Raw genomic sequence first — 17,059 nt, 5'->3', positions numbered from 1 at the left:
AGGACTTGTACCGAGTCCTTTAATATGGTATCCCATGTGACCTTACAAAGACCAAAGAGGAAAGTGTTACTAATATCTTCTTGTTGCAATTGGGGAAACTGAGGCTTGGGTAGGGCTGAATCACTTGCCCATGTTCACACAGCAAAACTTGAACCTAAACGTCACCCAAGGTCATTTTCATCAATGCTACAAACGTGTTGATGAGACTTAGGACGTTATTCAGTCTCTGTGGAGGTGGGCCGCAGACATTAATCCTGTTCTGTACCCACATCTGGGCTAGGACAAAGGCAGCACATAAGATCAAGTTCATTTGCTCCCGAACGATTCGTTAAAATAAAAAGCATTTCCTGGGTAAACTTGGGAACATTCCAGTATAACCTTGTGTTAGGTTATGAAATCTGTAACAATAACCACCAAAAAAGACATCATCGGTGAATTTCCTGGTGAAAATTGAAAATCCATGAGCCACGAGATCTTTTTTCCTTCCCCTCATCCTTTCAGTGGGAGCTGTGACACATGCAAGCCTCACGACTTCACTTTTAGACGTCATTTTGCTCGTTCATCTAGGACTTCGATTAAAAGCACATTAAATAGGGCAAAGACTCCATCAGTCAAGCATTCATTGGACATTAACAAAGTGCAAGGCACTGGGTCATACATACTCAACCAGAGACAATTTCCTGTGGAATTGATAGTGTTGAGGCCTCCTTCATGCCTCTGGCCACAAGGAACTCGCTTAGCACGTCCCTGGCGAGTTTATAGGCCTGAAAACTGCCTCTGATTTCTGAAGGGATCCTCATTAAAGTGTCTTGTCCTCCTAGACCAGCGAGGCAAATAAGTGTCATCCATCACACCAGTGTCCCTAGATAGGGAGTGGCTGCCTGGACCAGCAGGTTGAGAAAAGGCCCTGATTCCGTTGTGTGCTTCCGTGAGAAACAAAGTCCCAGACTGTTTCCTAATATTTTCCAAAGACAAGGGGCAAGATAAGGTAGGGGCAGAAGCCAAGACCTATTTCTTTTTTTATATATAAAATTTTTTAAATGTTTATTTATTTTTGAGAGAGAGGGCGTGAGCAGGGGAGGGGCAGACAGAGAGGCAGACACAGAATCTGAGGCAGGCTCCAGGGTCTGAGCCATCAGCACAGAGCCCAGTGCAGGGCTCAAACCCACAAACCGTGAGATCATGACCTGAGCCGAAGTCAGACACTTAACCGACTGAGCCACCCAGGCGCCCCCAAGATTTCTCTCTTCTTGCCGTGGACCCGGAAGTTTGCCTTGGGACGATTTCACAAAGAAACAAAGAAGTGCAAAGAAACATGGTAGAGTAGAAAATGCGCCTGATGTATCTGGCCTAATGGCCACACTGAGACGGCTCTAGAAATCCATTCAACCTTAGGGTGATTGGATCCCCTCATTTGCCTGATCAGTCAGACCTAATGGCTCATAATCTGATTCTGATTGTGGGGAAAAAGTAAAGTGCTTTGGATGGTTTGAGAAGCACTGTTATAGATGGAAAAAGAATAACAGGATGGCAGCCGAGCCAGATGAATTTCATGTTTACTTTACGGTTCAATATTTTCCACATGTGAATACTTCTGGGAACGATTGGACGGTACTGCTTTCATCTGTTACCCGTTAGTTCACATTACCCACATTTTGTGGGTCCAGAAGGGGTCAGAATCCACAGGTGGGCCCTATATTCTTAGAAGAGTAAACTACAACGAAAAGATATAGTTTGGCAGGTCGCCCTGAGCCGAATACGATGGCTCACAATCATCAAGACCCGCAGGTAAATGTGCCTGATTCTGTTCTACCCCATGCTCCTATTGGGCTTGTGAAGTCAATACAGGGAAACCTCACTAAAGTGGAGCAGGGAGGCTGGCAAGGAGAAGGTTGGGAAGGGGAGCGCACCATTCCATATCAATTATAGGAGAATTGTCCAATAGAGACACAACAGAAGAATCATCAACAAGAAAAAGTGATCAATTACAGGTCCCGACAAGGAAGGATGTACATTGCATCTAGTTCAAGAAATCGACCACCCCTACAACTCAACCGATGAGTAACTGTCATCACTTTGAACTCTTGCTTTTCTCCAGTGGACTTTCCTTCAATACAACCCCTCCCAACTTCTTCCTTCTTGATAAAATAACATCACTCTCCTTTGTTTGTTGGACTTGCCTATGGCTTTGCAGTAGTTTCCAGGTCCGGAATTGTAATTCTCTGCTATTCCTGAGTAACCCATTTTGCTAGTAGAATAACCGGTTGTTTTATTTTTTAGATTAGCAGTATTTATAATTATTCATAATTACGATCTTTTTAGGTTGACACTGAATCACAAAAGTAATACATTCTCCTTGTAAAAATGATCAAAACGTTATAGGTTGCACCAAAATCTTACCTCCTCATCACCGTCCTTAATCCCAATCCCCCTTGTACTTTCCCAGATTTAACCGCTGTTGGGGAGGAAAAGTTTTCCTCTGGCCTTCAAGATTCTTCTGGCTGGTCTCAGAATCAAATTGACATGAGATAGATAAACAGGAGAAAATGAAACAAAAGTTTAGGAACCTGTATACGTCCTACATATATGGGAGAGACACAGGCAAATGGAGTCATTTCCTGAAATGGCTGAAGCCATCACCTTAAATACCATCTTCAGCTAAAGATGGGGAGACGTAGGGGGAGAGGGGTGAGTTATGGGAGGTGACCAGGAAAAGTACAGTCAAGGAGGGTAGGGTTGTTATACGGGTTTAAGTCCCTGCCTTCTCCATTGATAAGAGTTTGTCAAGATTTAGAGTCATCCTCCTTTTACTGGTACACCGAGGGCAATACCAGTAAATGAAGATTTCCCTTACTAATGTAAAGGTTCCTTCCAAAAGGTGTAACTTCTTGATTTTCAGAACTTCTCTTGTGACTGCAGCTTTTTAACAATAACCAGCTTAAAACGATCAATATGCCGAAGAGTCATATCTTGGGTGGCGAGATTTGCTCCCCTTCACCACCATGACCCATGTGAAGTCCACTTTCATAGACCTTCTATGCTTTTATGGACATAAACTGTACCTGCAAAATACGTATAAAATATTGTGGCAATTTCTATGTGCAAGCAGGTTCGCAAAAATGATACCATGCTATTGGTAACATTCTTCAACCTGATAATTTCACATGGTACTCTTAGAGAGCCTTCCATGTTAGAGCACATTAGACCTCCAACCTTTTTCTGCCCGCTGCAAATTTTTTCATAGTGTCGGGAATCCCATCATTTTAGCAAATCCTCTGTTGTTTGGACAGTGAGGTTGTTGGCAAAGCTTTCACCATGATGGATAATCCTGCAGTGAACATCCTGCAAGAACGCTTTGTCGACACACGCAAGTGTTTCTTTTTTTTTTTTTAAGTCTATTTATTTATTTTGAGAGAGAGAGAGAGAGCGCACGTGAGAGAGGGAGAGAGAGAATCCCAAGCAGGCTTCATACTTTTAGCGTGCAGCCTGACACAGGGCTCGATCCCACAAACTGTGAGATCGTGACCTGAGCCGAAATCAAGAGTCAGACACTTAACCAAGTGAGCCACCCAGACGCCCCCCGCCATGCAAATATTTCTTGACAGTAGATGCCAAATGGGTACATATTTTTATTTATTTATTTATTTATTTATTTATTTATTTATTTATTTATAATATGAAGTTTATTGTCAAATTTCTGCTCATCCCAACAGGTACCCTCCTCAATACCCATCACCCACCCTCCCCTCCCTCCCATCCCCCCATCAACCCTCAGTTCTCAGTTTTTAAGAGTCTCTTATGTTGTGGCTCCCTCCCTCTCTAACCTTTTTTTTTTTCCTTCCCCTCCCCCACGGTCTTCTGTTAAGTTTCTCAGGATCCACATAAGAGTGAAAACACATGGTATCTGTCTTTCTCTGTATGACATATTTCACTTAGCATAACACTCTCCAGTTCCATCCACGTTGCTACAAAAGGCCAGATTTCATTCTTTCTCATTGCCACGTAGTATTCCATTGTGTGTGTAAACCACAGGTTCTTTATCCATTCATCGGCTGATGGACATTTAGGCTCTTTCCATAATTTGGCTATTGTTGAAAGTGCTGCTGTAAACATTGGGGTACAAGTTCCCCTGTGCATCAGCACTCCTGTATCCCTTGGGTAAATTCCTAGTAGTGCTGTTGCTGAGTCATAGGGTAGATCTAACTAGTTGCTGCTCCAAAGTCCTCCAATGTGGCAAACACCAATTCTGCGTCTCAGCTGTGTATGAGCCAGCCCGGTGTCACACATCCTTACCAACCTTTGCCATCGTCCTCCTCTATTCCTATGTTGTCTTCGTCTCTGAACCGCTTATGACAGTGTGGCTGCCATATAGTGGGGGCTGAAATAACATTTGGTAACGTTCCCTTTAACTGGAACATCTTTTCCCACTGAGGACCTTCTCCTTCGCGTGGCTTACACCTACTCACTCCTTAGGCGCCTGCACTGGAAACTTTCCTGAACCTCGGACTAGATGAAGTTGTTCTCTTATGTATTCATAATGCTGTCTCTCAATGCACTTGTGACGGTTCGCTATTTTTTTAATCTGCTGTCACTCTTACTGACCCCCGACCTGCTGGACACCAGAGAATGCCTTTCCTCACCTCTGTTTCCTCATCACCCAGCCCAGAACCCCACATGTAATCGGCATTTAATAAGAGCTTTTAAAATAAAGGCCATTGTCATGCAGCCACATTCACAATTGAATGAAAGCCTGTGAAAATAAACAGCATATCAGCAGAAGGAAAAATTAAGCTGTCAGTCTGCTGAACGGCAAAGATTTCTTTTCTTTATTTCAGGTCTTTTAATGTGACGAGGGAGAGTCAAAGAAAAGCAAAAACACAACATGGTTCTGGAAATGCTTTCCTTTTTAATTTGGAAAGTGACTGGTGCATCAGTCTCTGACGATCGCTGGGGAAGGGGGGTCTCTGCCCATCGCTGTCCCCCGAGTGACCGTCTCCTGCCCTTCTCCCCTGCCCCCCCCCTTAGGGACCACAGTGATGCGGATGACAGCCTTTGATGCCGATGACCCGGCCACAGATAATGCCCTTCTGCGGTACAATATCCGTCAGCAGACGCCTGACAAGCCGTCTCCAAACATGTTCTACATCGATCCTGAAAAAGGGGACATCGTCACCGTCGTGTCACCTGCCTTGCTGGACCGAGAGGTGAGCTGAAAGGCACACATCTTTTTTCATGAGAAGCAAACACGGCTCTCACAGGGGCGATGGCGTCGGCTTCAGGCAAAGGCACTTTACGTGGAGAGGTGGAAATGAGGTGCTTACACGTGGTTGGTTGCGGGGGGGAATCCGTAAAGGGAAATGAGATATCATGTGAACCAAAACCACACACTCTAAAAGGCCACACACATCCTTGGAATTATTTGTATTCCTTCCACCCGATGCCTCAGTTTCCTCCTGAAGCACTTACTCATGAGTCCTCATAATGGGACTCTATCCTTACCCACCTTCCAGAGGAAATGGATGGGACAAAGGAGGGAAGGGCAGTCAGGGAGGTAGGAGAGGGACAGAGAGGAGGGAGGTGGCTTTGCCCGAGATCACAGAGTCAGGTGGCTTGGACTTCTCTTCTTTCCCAAACCCTCTGTCACTGTGTCCCCCCGGAACCCGTCTCTCCTGCTTCACCCTTAGGCTGTCGCTGGGAACCGTCACCCATCACGTAGGTCACATGTCACACACAGGCGACCCAGGGAACTCGGCCAGTCCACCCCCTTGCTCTTTGGTTTTACCTAGGCTGCTTTCAGGTTTTCACGTTAGTGGCCGTGTCAGAATATTTAGATTTCATATTTATTTTTCAAAATTTCCAACTTCCAGCCTTCCTGAAAATCACAAATTCTGGAAGTTTCCACACGTGGACAGTCGGTTACATCAGACGTGGCGGTCAGATGGAGCTGGTGGTCTCAGTCCCGTGTATGTGGGGTGTGGGCTCCTGCCCAGCTCACGCCCCCCACATGTGCCCCCTGGTCCTGGCCCCCCCCTCCTGAGTCACATGTCCCTCTGTAGCTCCCCACAGGCTCCCCTCAGTAGGAGAGACTCCTGGCCCGTCAAACACAGCATATTCAACCAACTTAGGGACTCCCCTCTGTCCCCCACCGCCTCCACCCGCCCCAGATCTCCCATCCTGGAATTCTTTGTTGCCAACATGGCATCATCCCACAGACCTTCCACAAGCAGCACCTGCCCCACGGAAACTGCTGGGTTTTCGGAATGGGCTCTGTGCATTTCCTTGGGTCAGAAATGCCTTCTCTCCTTTCTGCTTTTCCACACTGTAGCTTCTGCCCAGAATCTGGGTTCGAGCCACTGTCTTTAAGTCAGTGAAGCATCCAACTTCGGCTCAGGTCGTGATCTCACTTTGTGGGTTCCAGCCCCTCGAAGGGCTTTGCAGTGGCTGCATGGAGCCTGCCTGGGATTCTGTGGCTCCCTCTCTTTCTCTCCCTCCCCCACTCACACTCTGTGTGTCTCTCTCTCTCTCTCTCTGTCTCTCCCTCCCTCTCAAAAATAAATAAACATTAAAAAACAATTTAAAAAAAAAAGAATATCCCCCTCCTGGGGTGCCTGGGCGGCCTCAGTCACTGAAGCATATGACTCTTGATTTCAGCTCAGGTCATGATCTCACAGTTCATGGGTTTGAGCCCCATGTCAGGCTGTGCACTGATAGCTTGGAGCCTGTTTGGAATTCTCTCTCTCTCTTTCCCTCTTTCTCTGCCCCTCCCCTATTCGCTCACTCTCTACATACATACATACATACATACATACATACATACATACATACACTAACTAACAAACTTAAAAAAAAAGAATACCCCTTCCTCTGGGTCTAGAGTACTGCCCAACACAGTAGCCACTAGTCCTGTGTAGTTATTTCAATTTTCATTTGCATTCATTGAAATGAAAATGTAAAACTGCATCAGCCAGGACAGGTATGGAATCTTGTCACCATCACAGAAAGTTCCGGTGGCCTCGACTGTAAACTTAACAGAGAGCAGACGCTGCGATCGTCTGCGTGTCTTAGCCCCACTGCTCCAAGCACAGTGGGGGCACTGCTAACAATCTTCATTATACGTCTTTTGCGGTACAGGCAAGAATGCGTTGGAAAGGAAGATTTTGCCCTTCGGGGGTGGGAATCAGTAGCTAGGAAGAGAACTTACTGGAAGGGAGGGAGAGGATGAGATCTTTATTGAAACTGTGGCTGTCACTTGGAAAATGTAATCGTTACTAGTTAAAGGTAGGAAAACGGCGGGGGGCAAGGAACGTACGGAGTCCTCCTTCGTCCTGTCTCCCTTTCCTTTCCAGCCCTCCATGTTTTTATGACTGCTTGATTCATTGTCTTCCTCCGAGGCAAGGAATGACTTTCCACCTCTGTCTATTCCCTGCCCGGCATGCATGTGCACACGCATGTGGACACACACACACACGCACCAGCTTTCCCATAACCCCTAATTCTCCCAAAGACACTTGCAGATTTTTGCACGGCATAGATGCAGTGCAGTGATTTCCGCAGCTCAGCGTCTGTTTTTACTGACAGAATACGTGTTGTAAGTCTCTGTTTATAAACCAAAGTGATAATGTAGTGGATTCTTCCATTTTTAAGGTTTATCGGGGGGCCAGATGTGTTTTAAGCTCATGATCTCTTCATTCGGGTTTTTGTCAGCTTGCAATAAATACGCAATTATGGGAGGTGAATGAAGCGTTTCTAGCCACGATGCATAAACAGCTCCCCCCCTGAAAGATAGACAGTTTAACTGAAATTGGAAAATCAATGAAAATGAATGAAGAGTGTCACTTCTCTGTGAGGGTTTCCAGAGTTCACTGCTGACCCAGGCAACATCAGTGCAATCTGAAGGAAAGAAACGTCCCCGAATGTAGGCAAGCCTTGACTATTCACTGTTGCTGCGGTAAGCTTCTCCCCAGCAAGTTTGCTGAAAGGGTAAAACGTGACTCCGCGTTGCTCGCCTTTAAAGGGACAGGACTTGCACACGGCACTTGTAAGCTCACTGCGCCTTTCCTGGATCACGTGCCTACGACGGGCCCCTCCAGCAGGGCTGGAGAATTGTTTGTCATTATTTCTGGACAACTTCTGAGTAGGCGTCCTGTCTCGGGTGTGGTTTTAAAGTCTACTGCTGGACCATCCGAGCAGAACATTTAAAACGTGTATGCACTGGGGCACCGGGGTGGCTCAGTCAGTTAAGCGTCCGACTCTTGATTTGGGCCCAGGTCGTGATCTGCCAGTTCCCAAGTTCGAGCCCCTCATCGGGCTTTGCACACATCCTGCTTGGGATTCTTCCTCTCTCCCTGCCTTTCTCCCGCTTGTGCTCTCCCTGTCTCTCAAAATAAATAAATAGAAACTTTTTTTAAAAAATTAAAAAATATGGGGTGCCTGGGTGGCTGAGTTGGTTAAGCCTCCGACTTCGGCTCAAGTCATGATCTCGCGGTCCATGAGTTCGAGCCCCGCGTCCGGTCTGTGCCGACAGCTCAGAGCCTGGAGCCTGTTTCCGATTCTGTGTCTCCCTCTCTCTCTGCCCCTCCCCCGTTCATGCTCTGTCTCTCTCTGTCTCAAAAATAAATAAACAGTAAAAAAAAATTAAAAAATAGAACACTTATGCACTATTCATTTTTAAGAAAATATTCCACTGGGACCCCTGCAATACAGTGAATGTAAACAAATGGGTCAGGGACTTCGAAAGCTGGGGCCCCTGAGACGATACAAATGGTTTGGTCCTGTTTGGGCCCCACCTGCTTGGGCTTAGAGGATCTGGAAGCCCGCTGGCTCTGGCATCATGAGCTCAGCTGATACGATGTCAGTTTTCCCTTTGCTTTTCCATTTAGTACCTTTCCTTTACTGTGTACGGACCCAAGGAGGACCCTGGCAGGTGACGTAAGACTCCAGGGAGGCAGCGGGCACTGTTTTCTTTGAACCTGCCTTTCCCATATTTACTTTGTCCTGAAGCGTGTTGATAGGACAGCCGAGGACGCCGATAAATTATCTTTAATGTCACCATCTCGGTCACTGCCTTTTCTTCCCACCACTGCTCATCAGGATGTCTCCAGTGGGGCCAGCTGAGGCAGGTGCCCTCACTGATCTGCCCCCATCCATACTCTGAGGAGGGAAGGGATTGTGCCCATCTTCTTCCCTGACACATTCCCAGTCCTTAGCACATGACAGATGCCCAACAAATATTTACTGAGCAGTAAGGGGAAGGAAGGGCAGGAGGGAAGGGAAGCAGGCTCAGAGTGAGTAGCATCTCTATGTGTGCAGGCTGCTGTCTGGCAGGGTTCTTGCCTTTCATTTCCCGCTGCATGTGGGGCCGTGTGGCCTCTGGACCTGCAGGGCATGCACAGAGCTGGGAGTGAGACCACCTGTCGCTCTCTGGCTTTGGGTCAGGCGAAAATGCTAGAAGGAAGCTCACCTGCTGTCTCCATCTTCTGAGGCCCCATAACTGACCCCCTCCTTTTCCTCCTAACCGTGTCAGGCAGCTGACTTGGCTTCCCATTCGGGGGGCCACCACTGCTAAATAGATGCCATTGGGCTTGGTGGGTTTGTTCCACTTGGTCCCCAAATGGTGACAAGTGGAGTCAACTGTGACAGAGTTTCTCAAAGTTTTCTGAGGAGCCTTAGAAATCTCAGTGCTCCAGGGCCACCTGGGCAGCTCAGTCAGTTGAGTGTCCGACTCCTGATTTCGGCTCAGGTCATGATGCCAGGGTCGTGGGATCGAGCCCCAGGTCTGGCTCTGTGCTGATGCCCACTTAAAACTCTTTCTCTTTCCCTTTGCCCCTCTCCCGACTCGCTTTCTCTAAAGTAAAATAAAATAACTTAAAAAAAATTTTTTTTTAAAGAAAGAAATCACAGTGCTTCAGCAGAAGCCTAGAGCCATAAAATCAGAGTCTCAGGCGGTAGAACAGTCATCGGTAGTTCAAAAGAATAATCCCAGGTGATCCAAATGTGCGACAAGTTGAGGAGTCCCTGCCTTTGGAGACCATGTTTCAGTGTGGTTGCTGACCCCGTAATGTAAACTGAGCATGTTTGTTTCCCTGGATGGCTGTAACAATGTACCACAAGCCAGGTGGCTTAAAACGACACACATTTCTCCTCTCACAGCTCTGGAGGCCAGAAGTCTCAAACCAGCGTGTTGGTGGGGCCAGGCTCCCTTTGAAGTCTCCAGGGGAGGATCCTCTCTTGCCTCTTCCAGCTTCTGGTGGTTCCCAGCCATCTTGAGTGTTCCTGGGCTTGTAGACACACGCTTCCAACCTCAACCTTCGTCTTACATGCCCTCCTTCTGACTGTGTGCTTTCTCATGGTCTTGCCTCTGTGCATACGTGGGTCTTCTTATAAGACACCAGTCACGTTGGATTAGGACCTCCCTTAATGACCTCATCTTTACTTGGTTGTATTTGCAAAGACCCTCCTTCCAAATAAGGCCATGTTCACAGGTACGAGGGGTTAGGACTTAAACATATCATTTTAGGGGACTTAATTCAATCCGTAATGGTGAGTTAATTGGCCTCTCCTTGCCTTAGTTATTCATCAGTGGAGTGGGAATAATAGCACCTGCGCTAAATGAGTTGGTGAGGATCAAATGTGCTAAAACACATAAAGCGCATTGTCTATTCTCAACACAAGCTGCCGTAACTATCATTATTCATTGTCGCAGTAAATTGTAAACGTGGGTAGTGAGTTCCCCGTTGAGGGATGTCTTCAGACAGACTGCCCTTGGTAGGGTGTCATACAAGGGATTCAGTTCATCAGTAAAGGTTAGATCCTTGATGTGTTTTCTGCCCTTGAGACTGTAGTTATTGAAAACATTTATTGAATATCTTCAAGGTACAATGTGCCTTGCAGGATGCTGCCCGGGAGACTCACTCTCCTACCTGGCCAGCTGTGGGACCTTGGGCAAATCATTGACCCTCTCTGGGCCTATTTCCTCATCAGGAATGACTGTGATCATGACCTCTGCACACCACCTCTCTCACGGCTTCAAGATGTGCATCCCTTCCTCTAGTCTTGCAAACAGCGAACACAGTTATTACATGTGTCACACCTCCTGTGGCTGCCGATCACCCAGGCTCCAGTTCCCTCAGCTCCTGCCGAGACCTTGACTATTGTTTCTACCCACATGTTGCCAATACAAAAAGACTCTTTCCAAATTGCGCAGGCCAGATTCGCTGTGTTCTGGACGTCAGGCCTCTTCACCTTTCCTGATGCTGGGCCGGGTTCTGTGGCCATCCCTTAGATTCACAGCTGGATTGTGAGAGCAGGTGCAGTGACCACTTACTGCCCTTCTGTTTTCATAAGCTCAGCGTTAATAGACATCAAATTTTACTTGGAAACTCGGTGCGTTTTCCAGTGCAAGGTCCTCTGATTGCTTTTTCTGAAACCATATGGGAACATAAACTACCTGAAGAAGGAGATCTTGGATCTTTGTCCCATCTCTGTATTCTCACTGCCAAATTTAAGAGCCAGATAAATAATAGGCACTCAGCAAAGATTTGTTGGATGGATGGGTTGATGGATGGATGGCCTGTGTTCCTTCAGTCTGTATGTATGAGTAAATAGTTTACAGATGATCTTAGAATTTCCTGCAAGATCTACTGCCCTAGCATGGGTATACAAACAGAGGAAATGATTTTGTTTTAGTTGAGAGCCTAGTCTCGCCCTTGTGTAATCATCCAGTAATCGAATCTACTCACTTTCGCCTACCTTGTGTCAGGACTGCACTAGGCTCTAAGAAATACCTTGGCGAATGGGATGGGCGTGAGGATCTGTGTCTCTTGCTTAAATGTTTGGGGAAACGTTTAGAGAAAATAAGAGCCATATATCCTACTAAACGAAATTGGGTTCATCTGGGGCACTGTTTTATTCTTTTCCATAACCACACTCAGCCCCTCGTTCTGACAGCTCTGTCTATGTTTTTAAACTATGTCTGGCTGCGCTACAAAATAAAATCAGATAAAGGTCCCTAACGTTTGAAAAATGCTTTATTTAGTTGATCATCTTGGCTGGGAGACCGAAATTCATCAGCTGAAATCTGCCAACTTTTCTGAACACGGCCACCATTTGAAACCACTCAGAGTAGCTAATGGTCAGTTTGGGAGCTCTGTTTGTCTTTTTGGTTCCTTCCTTCTCCTCCTCCTCCTCTTTTTTCTTTTTTTTTTTTTAATGTTTTATTTATTTTTGAGATAGAGACAGAGAATGAGCAGGGGAAGGGCAGAGAGAGAGAGGGAGACACAGAATCCGAAGCAGGCTCGGAGCTGTCAGCACAGAGCCAGGTGCGGGGCTCAAAGTCACAAACCGCGAAATCACGACCTGAGCCGAAGTCAGACGCTTAACCGACTGAGTCACCCAGGCGCCCCTCTTTTTTTCTTTTTTTAACAAATAGAGACATTTTCCTAAAGAGGCCCTTGAAATTCGATCTTAACACTTGCATTGTGAGAGTATCATTAAGTCTTTTTAAGGGGTTTGAGCACTTTTCTATCTTTATTTGAATTCACCTTCGACTTAATATGTATTGTCCTCTAGATAATCTAAGGGAACTGGTAGCCTACCCGTAAGAATGTACATCCAGTAAGAGATATTAGGCCTGTGAATGTAATTTATTTTCTATTTTCAGCTGGTAAAGGACTTTCTGAAACTTTGTAATGCCCCCAATTTTTAGGCCAAATGGGAAAACAGAATTTCCTTCTTTCCATGGCAAGTGTCACGTAAGACTTATTTTTAGATTTATGTGCGTGTACTTGCTATGAGAGATTCAGGAGTCCTTGATTATGTCAGGGGAAACTGACGAAGGTTAGAGGGAGCATCGTATGGAAAATGGTCAATTGACATTGGGCATGTGGCTGCGCATCTGAGGAGAACGCAGATGTGTTGGGTCCAGGTGACCCAAGTCAAAATATTGTCACGTAGGCCGCATCTCCAGAAACATAGTAAAGAAACCTGTGAAAATGACGCTATCGAGTCAAGCTGCCCGAAAATAAAGGAATAATCCTAAGGGGTAGCATTTCCTTCCTTGCCTTGAATGAAAGAAAAAAATAGCCATCACCCTCTCAGTAAATAAATGTTTTCAGCCGGCTCTGATCTCATGCTAATACTTTTCTCATTATCATCATGTTTAAAACATTGGCAGTAATTATACACAATTCAATCACACTGTCAAGAATATTCTCTGTCTTTATTTCGGTGGGCGGGACCAGAATTATTCAGATAGCACTACCTCCCCATTTCTGTGAGCTATTTACTCATAAATATTTTTGGTGGGATAATTTTCTCCAGTTTTTTTTTCTTATCACTTGCTGCTGAGAAAATGGGGAAGGGGAGTAGATGTAAATAAATTGTCTTATTATTTTTAAAATAACACATTATCCTTGCAAATGAAACGCAGATGGTGAACCACCCTATGTGAATCACACTTGCTCTGTTGTGTCAGCAAATAAAGTGGAATGGGATGTTGACGAGGCATGATGCTAACTGAGCCCTGGGGTCTGAGATTCAGTCGCCAGCCGGCCGGCGTCCTGCTGGTGGCATTGGGTTTGGAGACGGGGAGTCGGCGCCCTCCCTGGTGAACTTCTGCACTTGCCCGCTCTGGATCAATTCTAGCAGGAGACTGTGGTGAGTCTCCACTGTGTTGGTGCCCCTAACCGTTTCCCCCATCCTCCGAGGTTGGCCCATCCAACCATGAGAGCAAGGGCCGTCTCTAGTCACCTGGCTGAAACCTGGTCTGAGTCATGGGTCAAGGGCACGGGAGCCAGCTTCAGACTCTATGGATTCGTAGACTACTCGTACCTCTTACCAGCTGTGAGAAGCTGGCAGGTCAGTTAGCCTCTCCAAACCTTGGTTCTTGATCTGCTACTCATGAGGAGGATCACAGTTTCACCTCACAGGCTTATCAGGAAGATGAAGTTAGAGGGGCGCCTGGGTGTCTCAGTCGGTTAAGATCCAACTCGATCTCAGCTCACGTCTTGGTTCATGAGTTTGAACCCCATGCCTGGCTTTGTGCTGACAGTGCAAGGCCTGCTTGGGAGTCTCTCTCTCTCCCTGTCTCTCTGCCCCTTCCCCTCTTGCACCTCCTCTCTCTCTCTCTCTCTCTCTCTCTCTCTCTCTCTCTCTCTCACACACACACACACAGTAAATAAATAAACTTTAAAAAAAAAGGAAGATTAAATAAGATATGTCAAGCACTTAGCACCCTGTTAAATGTCAGTGGATATTAGTTATTTTCATGATGGACAATGAGATTCAAGAAGAAGCATGGAGGTGGGATTTTCTTCCTCTGGCAGGGAGTCCACTTACTTTCCGGCCACACGGCAGAGAATCTGGCAGCCTTATAAAGTTCCGTGAAACACCGAGGTAATCCACCTCCCGAAATCCAGACATGAATGTCGACGCATGTGTATCGAGCGCCCATCAGAGTGTCTTGCTGAATCCATGATGGACTGCCAGATACCAGGGACGCGGAGATCAAGCTGCCTGGTGATAAAGTAAAGCAGACCTACCAGCAGCAAACACACAGGGAGATGTGCTGTTTGAACTGAGCCTCAACGCATGGATGGAAAGCCGCAGCCAACGAGCTGAGGGAAGGGCATCCTGGGGATGGGAACAGCATGGGCAAAGGCTTGACATGTTCATACATGACTTGAAAAGAGGCAGGGAGCTGAGGGTGTCCTAGGGAGATACTGGACGAGGGCAGGGAGTTGGCACAAGATTGTAGAGGGCTTCGAATGTCATCCTAAGGATTATGGATGTGTCCTCATGTAAATGCAATGCCACCAACCGTATTTAAACATTAAACACTGCTCTGTTAAACGTGGTGCCCTCGGAGCTGTAACTCGGAGGGAAAGCTGGTGAGCGGGAGGGGAGACCATCAGTAAAGCAGACGCATTTTGGAGGCAGCTCAAGAATGCTTGGTAAATGATGAGTAGCTGATTCATGGATTTCTAGCCTTCTCAAGGGGAGAGACAAGGAGCTACCACTTGAACCTAAATTCCGCAGGTTGTTAATAAATGAATAAACACCAGCCTACTTCGTGTCTCTGTTCTTGTGTGTCTTAGAGCATTAGACAATCAGTAGCTGCTCAGCACATATTGAATCAAGAGACACTTAGGTTTGTCATTAAGACAGATTCATCTTTTTATGTTTGACGAATGTGTAATTCTCTAAGCTTTATCTTCTTCTCTGTGTCTCTTTTTTTTTATATGGTAAAAATAACTTAAAATGCAGGGTGATGATGAGTTTAGAGTGCTTCTGTTTTTCCATCATTTTAAATCTCTCCATCTTACTTTATGTGAAGTACCCTAAAAACTGAAGAACTTTTTCTTTTTTGGGAAAAGTTCTTTTAGAGAATGTAGATTTCTCCTTATCAGCCAAGAACTATGATTAGCACAGAAAGGCACGTTTTACTTCACTGACACATTTTCCAGTTACCGTACTCAAATCACATCGCTCTCAATCCCATCCCTGTTCACAGTCCCAGTTGGAGAGATACACCCCAGTTTTGGAAGAATGTCGAGTTAGGGGCGCCTGCATGGCTGAGTCAGTTGAGTGGCCAACTTTTGACGTCAGCTCAGGTCATGATCCCGGGGCTGTGGGATTGAGCCCCGCTTTGGGGCTGGAGCCTGCTGGAGCTGGAGCCTGCTGAGGATTCTCTCTCTCTCTCTCTCTCTACCCCTCCCCTGCTTGCACGCACATTCTCTCTTCTCTCTCTTTCTCCCAAATTGAAAGGAAGGAAGGGAGGGAGGGACCCAGGAAGAAGGGAAAGTTGTCTCGTTCTATTGTGGCTTTGAACTAGTGGACAAAACAGGAGGCGCTTTGCTCTTGCCATATTGAGACCTGTAGTTTAAGGGAAAAGGCGTTGATGGAAAGTCTTTGGAAAGCAGCTCGTTCAAACCTGCTCTTACTGTGCCTGGCCCCTAGTCGGGACCTGAGTGGTTAGGGTCACTCTGTTCTGCTTCCGCTGCAAAGCATTTCCAGGGAAGGTGAGCGGGAGGCTTGGATTAAGGCAAGCTAGCGATAGAGCGTTTCAAGACACGATGGTGTCTCAAGAGGCCTGGGACCCACATTTCTTTCACTTATGTTTTCAGGGAGACCTCTCATTTGCTGCACGTTTGCCATAGGATAAAAGCTTGTTGATAGCATAATTCAGAGTTCTGAAGGCATGGCCAGCTTTACTGGCTATATGGCATTAGGATGTCACATTCAACAATGAAGGAGCTTCAAACTATAGGAACACCCGCCAAGTTAGAGGTTGGAAACGTTCTCTTGAAGGTCCGGATGGTAAATACTGTAGGTTTTGGGGACCAAGAGGTAAGACTGAGAATATATGTAAGTACATCTATACCCATGTAAAATATAATCATTGAAAAATATAAAAAGCATTTTTTGCTCACAAGCCACCGAAAAGCAGACACCTGGCTGACTTGGGCCCGCGGGCCATCGTTGGCCAGCCCTGAGCTATTACACTGCCCGTGAAAATGGTCCAATTAGTAGTAACTTCAGCTACTGGTTGTTGAGTGTATTCGTGCGTATGTATCCGAGGTCCACTCTCAAAATACCAAATCACACTTACTAATCAGGGGGTGGGATCCTAGGGACAGGAACTAGGTCATGAATGATGGGTCTGATTTCATTTTTCTTGGCACAGCAGTCCCATTTCCCCGTGATTAAGAAACAGATCATTTCAGACACTTGTTAATTAATTCCAAACTGAAAATTTGGTTACGATAATTACAACAACTAGTTCAATGCAAAAGTAGCAAAACAAGGGTCTCCTGGGCGGCTCAGTCGGCTAAGCGTCGGACTCTCGGTGTCAGTTCAGGTCACGATCTCACTGCGCGTGAGACTGAGCCCTGCGTCGGGCCCTGCTTGGGATTTTCTCTCAATTCCTCTTGCTCTGCCCCTCCCCCGCACTTGCTCTCTTTCTCTCTTTCTCAAAATAAGTAAATAAACTTAAAAGATAATGGTAAAGCAAAGTGCTGTCTAGACACAGACTAAACACTGGCTGAAACCACTTCCAATGATG

General features: G+C 46.3%; 1 protein-coding gene across 1 annotated transcript in view; it reads left to right on the top strand.

Moving 5' to 3' along the window:
• The window catches only part of CDH13 (cadherin 13), a 1,023,179-nt gene that overhangs the window by 774,109 nt on the left and 232,011 nt on the right, over positions 1-17,059 (top strand). Inside the window, exon 7 of the mRNA XM_015083822.3 lies at positions 5,026-5,204. Coding sequence (XP_014939308.2) covers positions 5,026-5,204 — 179 coding nt within the window. The remainder of the gene's footprint in view (positions 1-5,025; positions 5,205-17,059) is intronic.

Source organism: Acinonyx jubatus, chromosome E2 (assembly GCF_027475565.1).
Source record: "Acinonyx jubatus isolate Ajub_Pintada_27869175 chromosome E2, VMU_Ajub_asm_v1.0, whole genome shotgun sequence".
Classification (NCBI taxonomy): domain Eukaryota; kingdom Metazoa; phylum Chordata; class Mammalia; order Carnivora; family Felidae; genus Acinonyx; species Acinonyx jubatus.
Note: the sequence above shows the minus strand (reverse complement) of the source record. Positions and strands in the feature narration are given on the sequence as shown.